The sequence below is a fragment of the Cucurbita moschata genome, unplaced genomic scaffold, assembly GCF_002738365.1.
Source record: "Cucurbita moschata cultivar Rifu unplaced genomic scaffold, Cmos_1.0 Cmo_Scf00022, whole genome shotgun sequence".
NCBI lineage: Eukaryota > Viridiplantae > Streptophyta > Magnoliopsida > Cucurbitales > Cucurbitaceae > Cucurbita > Cucurbita moschata.
Window position 1 is genome coordinate 2,467,319 of NW_019268538.1, and position 14,147 is coordinate 2,481,465.

Below are 14,147 nucleotides of genomic sequence, written 5' to 3' on the forward strand. Positions count from 1 at the left end.
ATATATATATAACATTTAACATTTTCAATTAATTTAATTTAATTTAAGCTTTTTTTAGATCAAGATTGCAAAGCTAAGTGGGTAAGCTAAACAATTGACGATTTAAATTATTAATTCCTATTAATGTCGCATTAAAAAATAAAATTCAAACAATAATGAATAATCAATATTGTAGTTGAAAGAGAAAAGAAAAAATTAATATTGTAGTAAAAAAAAAAAAAAAAAAAAAAAAAAAAAAAAAAAANAAAAAAAAAAAAAAAAAAAAAAAAAAAAAAAAAAAAAAAAAAAAAAAAAAAAATCAGGTATTGGATAGATATACACGCGAAGATTAATCCGCCAGTAAAGAACTGCCAAACCGGAGCGAGATTTTATCTGCGGGCGCTGCGGTGGCGATAACCATCTTTGAACTGAGACTCGCCGGAAATTAGAAGTGTCAGTGCAGTGAAACATTCAATGATGAGGTGCGGTCGTCTTCCTCCATTAGCATCTCCGGTTATCCACGCCTTCAGGCGGTGTTGGATTCCCGCTCTTTGCATTTCTCATCAGTCGTTTCTTCATTCAGCATCCATTTATGCTCCATTCTGCTCATATGCTAGCAAAAGCTTCAAACACGGTCAACGTCTCTTGATTCGTCCAATGTCCGGTCATCATCCAAGCTCTAAAGTTGCAGGTCAGTTGTTTCTCAAAGATTTCATCCATCCTTCGTCGATTTGAAGTTTTTGCTTGTCGTTCTTTCTTGTTTCGAAATGTTTTTTTTTTTTTTTTTTTTTGGCTAATGAAAAGAGAGAGGCGTCAGCATAGGGAATGCTACCGGAATTTTAATTTCTTGCATCTTTGACTAATAGCAGTTGTGTGTGGAATAGTTTTATTGTATTTCACCTGGTTAGATTTGTTGCTCGTCTTAGCTAACTAAAGGATTCATTCCTTTAATTGCATACATTTATTTATTTTTTTGTCGACCTCTTAAGAATCTTGGTGACCAAAGGTACTCATGAATGGATGATGTATAAACTATTATACACTGGTATCTCTCAGCTCGTGAGCTACTAAATTTACTAGCCGAGATATCAGAGAAAAATCTCAAGAGAATACAAAATAAACCTGCACTTTGAGTGTTACAATTATTTAGTCAGGAAGCAATCAGAAGAAGTACAATGAAGAACTTAGCTAGCATAAGATCTCAAACAATTTTTTGTATACTCAATTGGTTGACTTTCTTAAAAAAAGATGTTGACATGTGTGAGACCTGTTAAGGGGTTTGGAATTCGTTCACGTTCATGGTTGATGTGGGAATTCTAGCAACCTTCGATTAGTGATCTTTTTTCAAGCGAATTTTGAAAATGTAAGAAATTTTATACTGGGCACTTTGAATTGCTTTATTTGATCAAGTCTAAGTTTAGAATGATGGAAAACGAAGAAAATAAAATAACTTTTTTCTGGAATTTTCCTAGAGAATTGCAGAGGAAATAAACTGATTAAACTGGAAAGTTATTTTACTGATGCCATTGTTTTAAAAGATTACAAAGGTTAATGCCTTGAGGAAATGAGAAGGAATTTTTTGAACTATAGCTTTGTCACGACACTCCTCATCTTAAAAGCCCTAAACTTATTTTAATTTGTCCTGCAATTTATGTAATGGAATGGCAATGTTGTGGTAAAGAGGAAGAAGTTTCCAAGAATTTGAGTTTTTAATGGAAATGAAAGTGGACGGTAGTTGACTAAGAATATAATACAGAGGTAGGTGGATGTTGAGGTTTCTCTTTAATTAAGCATTTTTTTTTTTTTTTTTTTAATGTGAAGCTGTTTTTTATTTATGTTGACAATTTTTTTCTACCTGATTCTACATTCGGGAGTTATATGGGTGTCCTGTAAACTCTAGTTAGAATGAAGAGCTCAAAAAATGTGATATCCCATCTTGGTTGAGGAGGAGAACAAAATACCCTTTATAAGAGTGTGGAAAACTTTCCCTAGAAGATGCGTTTTAAAAATTCAGAGGGGAAGTCCGAAAGGGAAAGCCCAAAGAAGACAATATCTGCTAGCAGTGGGTCTGAGCCGTTACAAATGGTATCAGAGCCAGACACCGGGCAATGTGCCAGCAAAGAGGTTGTTCCCCAAAGGGGGTAGACACGAGGCGGTGTGCCAGCAAGGACGTTGGGTCTCGAAGGGGGTGGATTTGGTGGTGGTCCCATATCGATTGGAAAAAGGAATGAGTGCCAGCAAAGACGCTGAGCCTTGAAGGGGGGTGGATTGTGATATCGCACACTGGTTGGGGAGGAGAATATTTTTTACAAAAGAAAAAAAAGAAAAAAAAAAAAAGAAAGGAGGAATTTAGTTAGATTATAAATGGAAAACAATAATAATTTTATTTTCATATTTTGATCATAATGGTGCCGTCTACCAATTTAAGTTTCCAGTAAAATTGCTACACTTTTTCTCTTATTTTAATTATGATAAAGGAAATTCAACTGGAGATATTATTATTTTTCAACAGTCAAATAGATTTCTTTGAACAAAAGAAAAGTCAAGCCAATATATATTTTTTTATATAATTTGATAACCATCAATGTTGATTACCAATTAAGTCAGCTGTAGGATGTTCACATTTCTTTACTATCGTTATTAGTTTTTTAGCATCCGTGTATTCTAGATATCTGTTTCTAGACTAACAGCATGCACCCTAGGAATATCCTAGCTTGGCAGTAAAAAGTGCCAAGCCCTTACATCATAGTATTCATCATTCAATTCAATTCAATTCAATTATCTCAGTATTGCTGGATTTCCATATATATATAATTCAATTCAATTCAATTATCTCAGTATTGCTGGATTTCCATATATATATACATGAAATCTATCTCCTATAACAAATTTCAAAATAAAGCAGGGAAGTGGATACAATAACTAGAGTTTAGGTGTATTTACCCCTTTCACTTCATTAAATGTGCATCTCTTTGTTTCACTAAAAAATGTCACATGCATGCTTAATTACGCACTCTGACAAATAGATGCAGCTGCACATGGATGTAAGCATCATTAAATTGTACGACCTGCTTCCGTGTTCATGTCTTTTACATCCGCCATTTTCAGCTTCTTTTAGTTCCGCTGGAGGCAGTGAAGATGGTAGGGAATTATTGGTCCAGCACTTGCTTGTTAAAGAAGATGACATTAAGCTCTTATCGGATCTTCAGCAGAGAATTGCCGGCGGTTAGTTTTAATCTGTACTAACATTATGTAAAGCACTTCATCTTATCCTCCCACCCAATGAAAGTACAGTGGAAATTGTATAATCCAAACGTTGTTGATTTTTGTTCCCTTCCAGATCTAAAATTTATTACACATAGTAGAATGCAGGTTAATGGAACATGTTTTTTTTTCTCCTTTTTTTGGACGAGATACATGCTTTCATTAAATATCTAGGGGACACTGAAATATTAGATGAACGAAATTCTAAATATTAAAAAATTACATCATATAAACATGGTTTTTCGTCTATTTTGTTGATATATGTGGTATTCCTGACTATTTGTTCAATAATGTTCTCATGTAATATTTTCCTTTGCTGCATTCAGGTGAAGATCTGAGCGATCTTGCTGTGGAGTACTCACTCTGTCCATCCAAAGAAGAAGGGGGAATGCTTGGATGGGTGAAGCGGGGGCAAATGGTACGCATTACAATGTTGAATCTCTTGCACACTCATTTTTCTAACCTCCCTTAATTTCTCTCTTCATTACTAGAACATTTTTTGTTATAGTAATCAATCTAGCACCCAGGCTTACTATGCACGCTGCAGCTGCTGATCTATGAATAAGAGAGCCTGGCAATGTGATATCTTGTGCACACATCCAATATTTATATTTATATTTGACCTCCTTGTGTTGTAGATGGTTAAGCTTTTTATAGTTTCTATTTCTCTCTTATTTTTTCTTAGAGGAGACTTCATCATCTTCGTCTTCCTGAACTCTTCATTACAACACATGCTGCTATACTTTTTGTGTTATTGTTTTTCGGTTTTTCTTTTTCCACAGCATGATCTTACGGTGACATGTGTCCAGGTACCAGAGTTTGAGGAGGCTGCCTTTAATGCACCCTTAAACAAAGTGGTAAAATGTAAAACAAAATTTGGATGGCACTTATTGCAAGTTCTATCAGAGAGGTATGACCACAAGACAAATTAAATCCTAATTACTTGTAAACCTTGACCATGACACTGCATTAATGTTTTGCACATTTGCAAATCTTCATCTTAGGGGAGAATCGGTGCTTCTAGACATTCAACCTGAAGAGCTTCATTTGAAAATGCAAGATCCAAACTTCTTGAATGAGGCACAGTTAATTGATGTCCGAGAACCTGAAGAAGTGTATGGACTTATTCCTCTTTTTAATTTATAACCCCACTTTTCCTTGGAGTCGTTGATGTTTTCAAAATCCCTTTTGGCTTCCCTGCTTTATCAAAGATGGAGAAAAGGGTTCATCCAATTGTTTTGATAGACAGTAGTTGCAACAAAAAGACTTTGATTACTCCATACCATAACTATTATATCGATCAAGAGACCACAAACATGTCAATCATCAAGTCCCTCAAAATGTTGGGGAGGAATTTTAAAAAGTGTCGAAACTTATTTTGTTCACTTCAAGTAACTATAGAAATTTTAATAGGTCTTTGAATGATCCAAAATGCATAAAGAGCTTGTTTGTGAGGCATCTTGGCCTTGTTAGTTGTGTTTGATATTTCGAAGTTGGGAAGTTCTACCATTTCTAACGTATGAGAAATCTTATTTTTCTTCCATATATTGTGTATTTTAAAAGGAAAAAATAAAAATAAAAAAATAAATCCTGGATTTATCTGTTTTATATTATATATGAAGCTATCCTGAACTCTTTTCTTTAACAGGGACCAGGCTTGTTTGCCAGCTTTTCAGGTACTACCTCTCCGTCAATTTGGAAGCTGGGGTCCGGAAGTAACAACGAAGTTTGATCCTCAAAAGGATACTTACGTCATGGTAGGTGATATCTATATTTATTGATACTAAAAATTTTATTGAAAAGATAGAAATATTCAAACGCTCCCTGGGAATAAAAAGGAAAGTTTCCAGTTGGAAGCAATTAAAGGAATCCAGTCAGGGAACTCCTTTGGATTTCACTCCAAAGATAGGCAAAAATAAGTAACTGGATCTCTAACCCCCACAAATTCCTGTTCTCTGGAAAAAACTCCCATGTTTCGTAAGGATAGCCCACGCAATATTAGACTACAAAAATATCCTTTTGCTTTTGAAGGTGGAGAGACAGAACCCCTTTATTTACAGTCTAGGGAGAAGGGAAACTGATACCAAATTGCTGCAATAAATTTGTCGATAGAGCCATGGGAAAACCGCAGTAGACAAATAAACGATCAGCACTTCCTTGTTGCCCATACAGCACTTACCAATTTGGTTGAAGAGCAAGGAAATAATTTTTTACTTGGATTTTATCAATTGTAGTCATCCCTTCTCTGATTAAAATCGATAGAAAAACTTTTTTTTCTTTTTTTTTCTTTTGGAGATCTGCCTTTTCTAACAGCTTTAACGCTGTTGCTTAGTTCTTTTTAAAATTTAATCCTGATTCATTTCATGTTTGTTCTTGCGTTTGAAAAGAAATAGTTTGCCCCGCTTTACTACGAAAATATATCACATAAATCCTCACTGATTGGCTTCATATTCTAAGACAAAACTTTCCATATTCTAATTGGTTTCTGACTTTCGCTTCATTAGGGACGTAACTAAACAAGTGAACACGATATCCTGGATTCCTTTTAAGTTGATGTTTGCATGTCTTGTATATGATGGAACCTGTGAAATTGGATGTATATTAAGGGTGAAATAGGCCGACCCACCATCATTCGTTCTTGGCTATAATTGAAGCCTGTAAAATTGCAGGAGAAGTTTAATTTGGTTCGAGTTTCAATTATCATTATTAAATTTTGCAACTCAGTTCAGACTAATTTATTTGTAATTAGCCAGTTTCTCCTTAGATTTTTGAAATTTTTTTGCCATTGGATGCAGTGTCACCATGGAGTGAGGTCGTTGCAGGTCGCAAGATACTTACAAACGCAGGTAATATGACCTTGGAATTTCCCCACAATACATTATAGAGATGTCACTAATGTACTTTATCATCGATTCCTTTATGTCTCTCTGTCAAGTCTGAAAAAGATATAAGTAGTCTAAAGTTTGAATTTCTGAGGCAATTCATGTCAGTAGCTAAACATTTACAGTATTTTTAATCAGATTTCTAATGATGCAGCTGAGTTTATGAGCTTCCTACTGTTTTTCATTCATTTAAGCCTAGGCCTGACAATTCTTCTTCCTTTTCGCTGACAGTTTACATTTTATCCATATCAATTCTTAATACTATATTTGTCTTTGGAAAGATAAAGATACCTTATTTATTTTTCCTTCTATTGTTCAGGGTTTTAAGAAAGTCTACAATGTGTCTGGAGGAATTCATGCATACTCTCTCCAAATTGATTCATCTATCCCAACCTACTGAGATATTGCCCTTTCCTTTTATTTTCCCAACTTTTTTTAGTTCAATAATTGCAGGATTGAAAGATCGAGTCATATCGGCCTTTAGAATGATTATAGGTACCTTATCCTATATCATATCATGTATGCTAAGTTCATAAACAACTTCTTTTTCTATGCCATTTCTTGAATTATCTTGTTTTTTTTAATGCCCTATGCTCTTAAATTAAAACATAATACTAGATTTTTTTAGACATTTCGAAACCTATTCATTATTTTACAACAATTTAGAGACAATTTAGTCTCTAAATGTTTGTAGTCTTAGTTGATTAGATTTTTTTTTTTTTGAAATAAATATGAATAATAGTTAAAACTAAAATTTTAACTCCAACTCAAAAAAACAAAGAAAAATGTTCTCCAAAGTTGGAGGTTGGATCAGAATTTAAAAAAAGAAAAGAAAAGAAAAGAAAAGTAGAAGGGTAAAAATCAGTTGAAATGAGGCGGGAAACGCTGAGAACCACAAGGCATTGGAAGGCGTTAAGGAAGACTGTGTCAATGGGTTCCTCCTACAATTCCTCTCTATCAATCCTGTGTGTAAGGATCAGTTGTCCTGCCTGTGTTCTCCTCACTTTCCACCATTTTTCTTCCTTTTTTTTCTCTTTTCTTCCCATTATCTCTATACATGGATTTTTCTCTCTCGTTCTCTTTTGGTTCTGCCCCAAATACCAATTCAATCTTGTCTCCTTCAATCGCCCATCCCTAAGCCGCCGCCGCCGCCACCCCCATCCCCGCTCCTCCGCCATGGGCAACTGTTGCTCTCGTGACAATCCCGACGATGCCCCCACCAGCACGAGGGAGGATTCTAACGGGGATAACTCCAAGGATGATGGCGGAAATACCAACTCCATTAAGCATGCTCCTTCGGCCTCGCCGGTGGCTTCCGCCAAGGCTTCTAAGACCTCTCAGATCGGAACTGTTCTAGGGCGGCCGATGGAGGATGTCAGAAACACTTACTCCATTGGTAAGGAGCTGGGAAGGGGTCAATTTGGGGTAACCCATTTGTGTACTCATAAGGCTAGTGGCGAACAGTTGGCGTGCAAAACCATTGCTAAGAGGAAGCTTGTAAATAAGGAGGACATTGAAGATGTTCGAAGGGAGGTCCAGATTATGCACCATTTAACTGGTCAGCTCAACATTGTTGAGCTTAAAGGTGCTTATGAAGATAAGCATTCTGTTCATTTAGTCATGGAGTTGTGCGCTGGAGGAGAGTTGTTTGATCGCATCATAGCAAAAGGGCATTACACCGAGCGAGCTGCGGCATCGTTGCTCAGGACTATTGTGCAGATTGTGCACACTTGCCATTCCATGGGGGTTATTCATAGAGATCTTAAGCCTGAAAACTTTCTCTTGCTGAGCAAGGACGAGACGTCTCCGCTCAAGGCCACCGATTTCGGTTTATCCGTGTTCTACAAGCAAGGTTTGTTCAAGAACCTGACTGTTTCTGTTATACATCTTGCAATGGCTGATGGCTAATGATCTTGTTCTTGTTTTGGTCTGAATGTTGTTGCTCTATAGGAGAGGTGTTTAAGGATATTGTTGGTAGTGCATATTACATTGCACCAGAAGTCCTGAAGAGGAGATATGGCCCTGAAGTTGACATTTGGAGCGTTGGAGTCATGCTATACATTCTTCTGTGTGGTGTTCCACCTTTTTGGGCAGGTAGTTTCATAATTTTGCTAATCTCTCTGCTGGGTTTTTTCTTCTCAAAAGAAACCATTTGATAAGAGAATCGGATCACAGAATCCGAACATGGGATATTCAATGCGATCTTGCGTGGCCACGTCGATTTTACGAGCGATCCCTGGCCTTCGATATCTCCAGCAGCAAAGGATCTTGTAAGGAAGATGTTGAATTCAGACCCCAAGCAGAGATTGACAGCCTTCCAAGTCTTAAGTAAGTTCATTCTTGAGCTGAAGTTGAATAAGAAAAGGCCTGCATAGAATTATGAACCATCAAGCAATGCCTCTCACTACATCAATTCCTTTTCTATCAGATCATCCATGGATTAAGGAGGATGGAGAAGCACCTGATACACCACTCGACAACGCGGTGCTCAATAGGCTCAAACAGTTCCGTGCGATGAACAAATTCAAGAAAGTCGCTCTTCGGGTGAGCGATAACGAACTGTCTGTTCCATGCTAACCCCCACACCAGAAAGAATAAAAGAAGAGACAAGTACTAATAATGTGCCAAATGGGCAGGTGATTGCGGGCTGTCTATCAGAAGAAGAAATCATGGGGCTCAAACAAATGTTCAAAAACATGGATACTGACAACAGCGGGACAATAACGCTTGAAGAACTTAAGCAAGGACTCGCAAAGCAAGGCACAAAACTCTCTGAATATGAAGTGAAACAATTAATGGAAGCCGTAAGTCTTTGGTTGTCGGATTCCTCTCAATCCATGAGTTTTCATGCTCAAATCTGAATGTTACTTTTCGGGTTTTATAGGCGGATGCCGATGGCAATGGAACCATAGACTACGACGAGTTCATCACAGCGACAATGCACCTAAACCGAATGGATAGAGAAGAGCATCTCTACACTGCCTTCCAGTATTTCGACAAAGATAACAGCGGGTAACGAAATCAAATTCGAGTAGACTTTTGCTAAAGTTCACTTTGAAATGAATACAGAATGTCACTGATGATCGAACTTCAAACTATGTTGTGTGTTCAGTTATATCACGACCGAGGAGTTGGAGCAAGCTCTTAGAGACTACGGAATGCACGACGGGAGGGACATCAAGGAGATCCTTTCTGAAGTGGATGCAGACAACGTAAGTTTTCTCAATCACAACTTCGACTAGAAACTAACCAAACGTAACATGTTCTTGAATCTCGACAGGACGGTCGCATCAACTACGATGAATTTGTGGCGATGATGCGAAAAGGAAATCCAGACGGGAATCCGAAAAAGCGTCGTGACTCTTTCAACGTTTGATTTGGTTAATGGTGGGAGTGCAGTGGAGGAGATGACAAGAATTGCTGCCACCTGAATGTTTTGGTCTTCTATGGAGAAACGATGAAGAATATGAGGGTGAATGCAAAGAGAATGGAAAGGGTTGAGAAGCAGAGTCTTTTTGTCTCGAGAATGCCATATATTTACAGTGTGAATGGTGGTGGTTCCTTTCAGAGATAGAAAATCGCCATACAAAGAAGAAAGGAAAAGATTAATCATACTCTCTAATTCTTAGGATTTAAGGGGTGATAGCGGTTCTTGTCCACTTTTAGGCAGACTAATTATTGCTCTTATGGTTGGTTGACTGACTGATTAGAAGAAACATGAATTTGTTCAAAATTGTCTGTTGTATTCATTAAACAGAGAGGTCAATAGTTCTGAACCCAATTTCTGTACAAAATTAAATATAAGGTATCTAAACATTGTTCAGTCGAATTCAGAAGGGATGTACATGGATAACTGTATGATGTTTTATATGAAACTTATATAATATCTAATGATTTATTAATAGGTATTCATACTAGTTTGCACGCACCTCGACTATTTCATCCATGAAACAACATATCTGATCCTATTACATTTGGTTGCTAAACTAACTCGAAAGATATTAGATGCTAGATGAGCGAAACTATGACTTCAACTCATTTCCTCTTGGTCAAGCCATGAGACATCGGGTTAAAAATATATATCAACCACGTAACTGTACTACAACAAAGATGAAAGGGAGAACTTTTGGCAGAACAAGATGGCTGTTTTTCTGAATCTTTTCTTTCCAAATGCTCCACAGGAATTCCTAATAGCACACAAATGAAAAGGACTTCCGTACTCGGTCTCCTCAAAACTATGGTGGTGAATGTGAAGAGGTATAACTGAATTGATAGAAGGTACTACCCACAAATTCACTACTTCTATGGTGTACTTGTGCAGGGCAGAAAATCCTCATTAAGGAAATCTTTTTAACAGCATGTCTTCTATATAAAATATGGATCTTTATAACAAAATTCATGGTGTACTCAATGGTGTGCAAGGGCTTTTCAGATGGCAAGGCACAATCAGAAGGTCTAAGACTAAGAGAGGCAGCACATAGAGGGTACAAAGAGGGGAAAGAAAGTATAAAAAATCTACAAACGTTGTAAAAAATGCATCTTATAAGCGTATGAATATTGCAAATTTAAAAATGTCCATCATAAGCTATAGAATCAATCAAGGAAAGTATAGCTAGAACAGATGCATCCTGCCTAACATATAGGTTGGTCTCTGATTTGCCCCAACTTCCTCCATCTCTAACAACAAATACCTTTTGAGCAACCCAAATAGATCCTAATCATCCAAAGTGCAGACATATTTCCACAAAGATAGTGCATTTCATCCATCTTTTTCGGACATCCCTTCAAGGATGTGAAGAAGATTTTCTGGCTGGCTCTAAACATGGTTTTCTTCTGGTTTTTTGGGGGCAAGAGAAATGGAAGAGTCTACTGGGGGTTTTTCTCCACCCTTTTCAGATTATAGTCTTACTTTGTTGATCCCAAATTGGAGAACTTGCTTGTAATTCACATGCAGGTCCTTGGGGTTCATTCAGTTATTTCATTCATCAATGAAACTTGTTTCTCTTCCAAAGAAAACTATCATAGCAGTTGTCCAGACATTCAATTTCTATTACAATCCCATATTCACTTTCCTTGCACGCTCACGTGCACAAACGCTGGTGTACCATTTCATCAGCTTCTGAAAGAAAAGACGATAATCCCATACGATAAATTCTATTGAATGCTTTATGTGCCAAGCCTAACTGGTAAGGTGTCTGAAGGCTGCACAACTCATTGTGATGGCAGAATTCCAATATGCACTATTATTTCAATTAGAAAAGAGCTATCAGACCAACCTTACTGCATTCTCACAAAGTCATAACTTGCACATTCTTGAGCGACTACTAAGGTTAACTACCCAAAAAACCCCAACCACATAAGATAGACGTAACCCAGGCGAAAAAATACGGTCAGGCGATAAGAATGAAAGCTAACAATTTGATTACTGTTGACGAAACCTCTAACGAAGAAGTCAATTACGCAAACAGAATCAAGCCATGATCAGGAAATATAGAGACTACATGAAAAGTACTGCCAACTTAAGCAAAGATGGTAATCATTGCCCACACATGACCAAAACTTAAGTCAAATAATACAGCTACGAAACCCTAGAAAGAGATATAGAGAACTTCAAGTTACAAACAATTCGACTAAATTCCAATATTGCTTGAGAAAATTCCGAGAAAAAAAAAAGTTTCATATTACACCTTTTACTTATCTTTCGTAGAAACCCCGTACTTCTCCTGCATCCTAGCAATTTCATCCTCTTTCTTCTTTTGATCGAACTTTTTACTCATCTTGGCCTGCTGGTAGTACAACACGATCAGATACCGATTCGCAACGTTGAAACCGGAGAGATGATCCACCGCCGTCTTAGCATCATAGATATCCTCGTAAACAACAAAGGCGGTACCTCTAGTATCTTTGTTCGTTCCAATCCGGATCTGCCGAATCGCCCCGTACTTGCCGAATATATCGTACATCTCTTCGCTGGTAATGTTGAAGGGCAAATTTCGTACATACAAAACTCTGTTGACCTCCGGCGGCAGCCTCGTGTTTCCCTTGCGGGGAAGACTGAATGTGGCCATGGAGGAAGGTTTCTTCGAGGCTGTTTGGGAGAAGATAGTGCGAGAAAGGTCGAAACGCGAGAGATGAATGTTTTGTGCCGTTTAAAACTTGGATTGTCGTATATATACTGTACTCAACTTCGAAAACTTGGAGACATGGCCAGGCCCAATTACCAAAGGACTTGGCCCATTTATAATGGGCCTCCTTAATTTGTATGGGCTTAGATAGTCAAAAGAAGTAAGTGGGCCGGGTCCGACTTCGGTCCATGGACAGCCAGCTTGTTACCCACTTTCATAGAAAAACCATAAAATTTGGGTTGGGACCAAAATTTTGACTTTTGACATTTTTTTTTTTTGTCGGGTCAACTCAACCAACCCAAAAGTAAGATTACAATCCAACCCTACTTGTAACAGTCTACTGTAAGCCAATATTGTCAACTTTAACTCATTAGGTATTATCATCAATCTGTTAGGGAGAGATTTTCACACCTTTACCAGGTATGATTCGTTCCCCTCTCCAACCGAGACCTCACACTATCTTACCATATTTTTCAGAAAAAGTAATAATTAATGTTAGTGATGAGCTGTGACTTATAAATGTATAATATTTAAATTTTATGAGTTCTTTGTTATTAATGTATATGTACCGTGGATAAGTAGATTTTTTTAAATAATTAAAAAAAAAAAAAGACAACTCCAGAATCCGACCTAAAAATAAGGAGTTTGATTGAATTAGGTTAAATTGTAAACTCTATTTGAGTTGCTCGGGTTACCTACCCAACAAATTTGAAATTATTAATATAAATACAACGGAAATAATGGACAAGATCTCTCCTGTTTTGGTGCTAAATAAAGGAGAGATCTATTTTGATTAAATATTTTTTAAATTATCTTTTTTTAGATAAAGGAGTTGGTGGTGTTTAATTAGGATGTCCCTATTTTGAAGTTGTTTTTATTTAGAGCAAAATTATATAATAAAGAAAAAAGATGGAAAATTTTTATTGGAAGATTTTGTACTAATTTTCCATTCATTTTCATTTTAATTCTCCTTTCCCCTCTCTGTTGCAGGTCTTCCACCTTCCCCTCTCCTCTTGAGACTCCATGGATACTCGGGTGGAGGTCAGCATTTCAAACTCTTTTCTCGTTCAGACTTTAAAGTTATCTCGTGGTTCAAAGTTTTGATCTTAAATTTTAATTTTTTAATTTTTTATTGTTTAGATTACGCATTTCAATCTTAATTCATCTTGAACGATGATATATTTGTAGTAATGTTATTAAGATTTTGAAAGAAAGAAAAATAAACATTTAGAAGATAAGTGTGGCTCATGGTTGTAATAAACTATATCGTAGAATATTGAATGAAAAATCATTGAAGTAATGGTTTGGAACGTCGTGATGATGACAACTTCAAACACCTACATAGATTAAGTCTAAAAGTAACGATATGCAAATAGGTAACTTTTCGTCCAATGTTGTAAGCTTTTTTCTACCATGGTAGTTTTGATATATTTACGAATGATATGTTTTCACCACTCCATAATCACTTCCAACCATGTTCCAAATGTCAATGATAATATCGAAACTTTTAAAATAATACAAGTATTTTTTAAACATGAGATACAAATTTAATGTATTTTGTAAGATCCCACACGTCAGTTGGAGATGAGAATATTTCTTAAAAGAGTGTAGAGACCTCTCCCTAAAAGAGGCATTTTAAAACTACGAGGCTGACATTATATAACAGGTTAGGTCAAAGCAGACAATATCTATTAGCGGTGGGCTTGGACGGTTACATATTCTTTCTAACGACCAATTTTTTTTTTTTTTTTTTTTCGTAATTCAAGAGAATCCTTGTATTTTATCATAAAAAAGCACCAGAATGGATACAAATCAATCAAAATCACAAATTCAAAAGCTGAAAGTTTCGTTGGTGTGTGTGTGTGTACAGAAAAACAATAGGTGGAAATCTGTTCCA

The 14,147-nt window shown here is 36.6% G+C and overlaps 3 protein-coding genes across 4 annotated transcripts; 2 read left to right on the top strand and 1 right to left on the bottom strand.

Annotated features, from left to right (window-relative positions):
* Window positions 1-302: 302 nt before the first annotated feature.
* On the top strand, window positions 303-6,701 carry LOC111459489 (rhodanese-like/PpiC domain-containing protein 12, chloroplastic). 2 transcript variants are annotated; one of them, XM_023102418.1, is made up of 9 exons: window positions 318-461; window positions 597-670; window positions 3,088-3,204; window positions 3,570-3,661; window positions 4,053-4,153; window positions 4,248-4,358; window positions 4,892-5,000; window positions 6,039-6,089; window positions 6,445-6,701. In XM_023102418.1, exons 1-9 carry the CDS (start codon window positions 454-456, stop codon window positions 6,523-6,525), a joined length of 744 nt encoding a protein of 247 aa, XP_022958186.1. In that variant the 5' UTR covers window positions 318-453; the 3' UTR covers window positions 6,526-6,701. The 2 variants fall into 2 exon arrangements, with proteins under 2 accessions (XP_022958185.1, XP_022958186.1); XM_023102417.1 differs by having other exon boundaries at window positions 303-670.
* Window positions 6,702-6,794: 93 nt separating this feature from the next.
* LOC111459487 (calcium-dependent protein kinase 34-like) lies at window positions 6,795-9,728 on the top strand. The gene is made up of 8 exons (XM_023102414.1): window positions 6,795-7,977; window positions 8,076-8,219; window positions 8,301-8,453; window positions 8,554-8,669; window positions 8,762-8,929; window positions 9,010-9,137; window positions 9,238-9,337; window positions 9,406-9,728. The coding sequence occupies exons 1-8, from the start codon at window positions 6,996-6,998 to the stop codon at window positions 9,499-9,501; spliced, it is 1,887 nt and encodes a 628-aa protein (XP_022958182.1). The 5' UTR covers window positions 6,795-6,995; the 3' UTR covers window positions 9,502-9,728.
* A 191-nt stretch (window positions 9,729-9,919) lies between these two features.
* LOC111459490 (splicing factor 3B subunit 6-like protein) lies at window positions 9,920-12,266 on the bottom strand. Its single transcript, XM_023102419.1, has 2 exons — window positions 11,813-12,266; window positions 9,920-10,438 (listed from the first exon to the last, which is right to left on the bottom strand). The coding sequence occupies exon 1, from the start codon at window positions 12,191-12,193 to the stop codon at window positions 11,816-11,818; it is 378 nt and encodes a 125-aa protein (XP_022958187.1). The 5' UTR covers window positions 12,194-12,266; the 3' UTR covers window positions 9,920-10,438; window positions 11,813-11,815.
* Between the last annotated feature and the right edge of the window lie 1,881 nt (window positions 12,267-14,147).

Coding starts and splice junctions, on each gene's coding strand:
- LOC111459489 (XM_023102417.1), top strand. CDS start 454: ATGATGAGGTGCGGTCGTCTTCCTCCATTAGCATCTCCGGTTATCCAC. Junction 4,359..4,891: donor GTCCGAGAACCTGAAGAAGT/GTATGGACTTAT, acceptor TTTCTTTAACAG/GGACCAGGCTTGTTTGCCAG. Junction 6,090..6,444: donor CAAGATACTTACAAACGCAG/GTAATATGACCT, acceptor TCTATTGTTCAG/GGTTTTAAGAAAGTCTACAA.
- LOC111459487 (XM_023102414.1), top strand. CDS start 6,996: ATGAGGCGGGAAACGCTGAGAACCACAAGGCATTGGAAGGCGTTAAGG. Junction 7,978..8,075: donor ATCCGTGTTCTACAAGCAAG/GTTTGTTCAAGA, acceptor GTTGCTCTATAG/GAGAGGTGTTTAAGGATATT. Junction 8,930..9,009: donor TGAAACAATTAATGGAAGCC/GTAAGTCTTTGG, acceptor CGGGTTTTATAG/GCGGATGCCGATGGCAATGG.
- LOC111459490 (XM_023102419.1), bottom strand. CDS start 12,193: ATGGCCACATTCAGTCTTCCCCGCAAGGGAAACACGAGGCTGCCGCCG.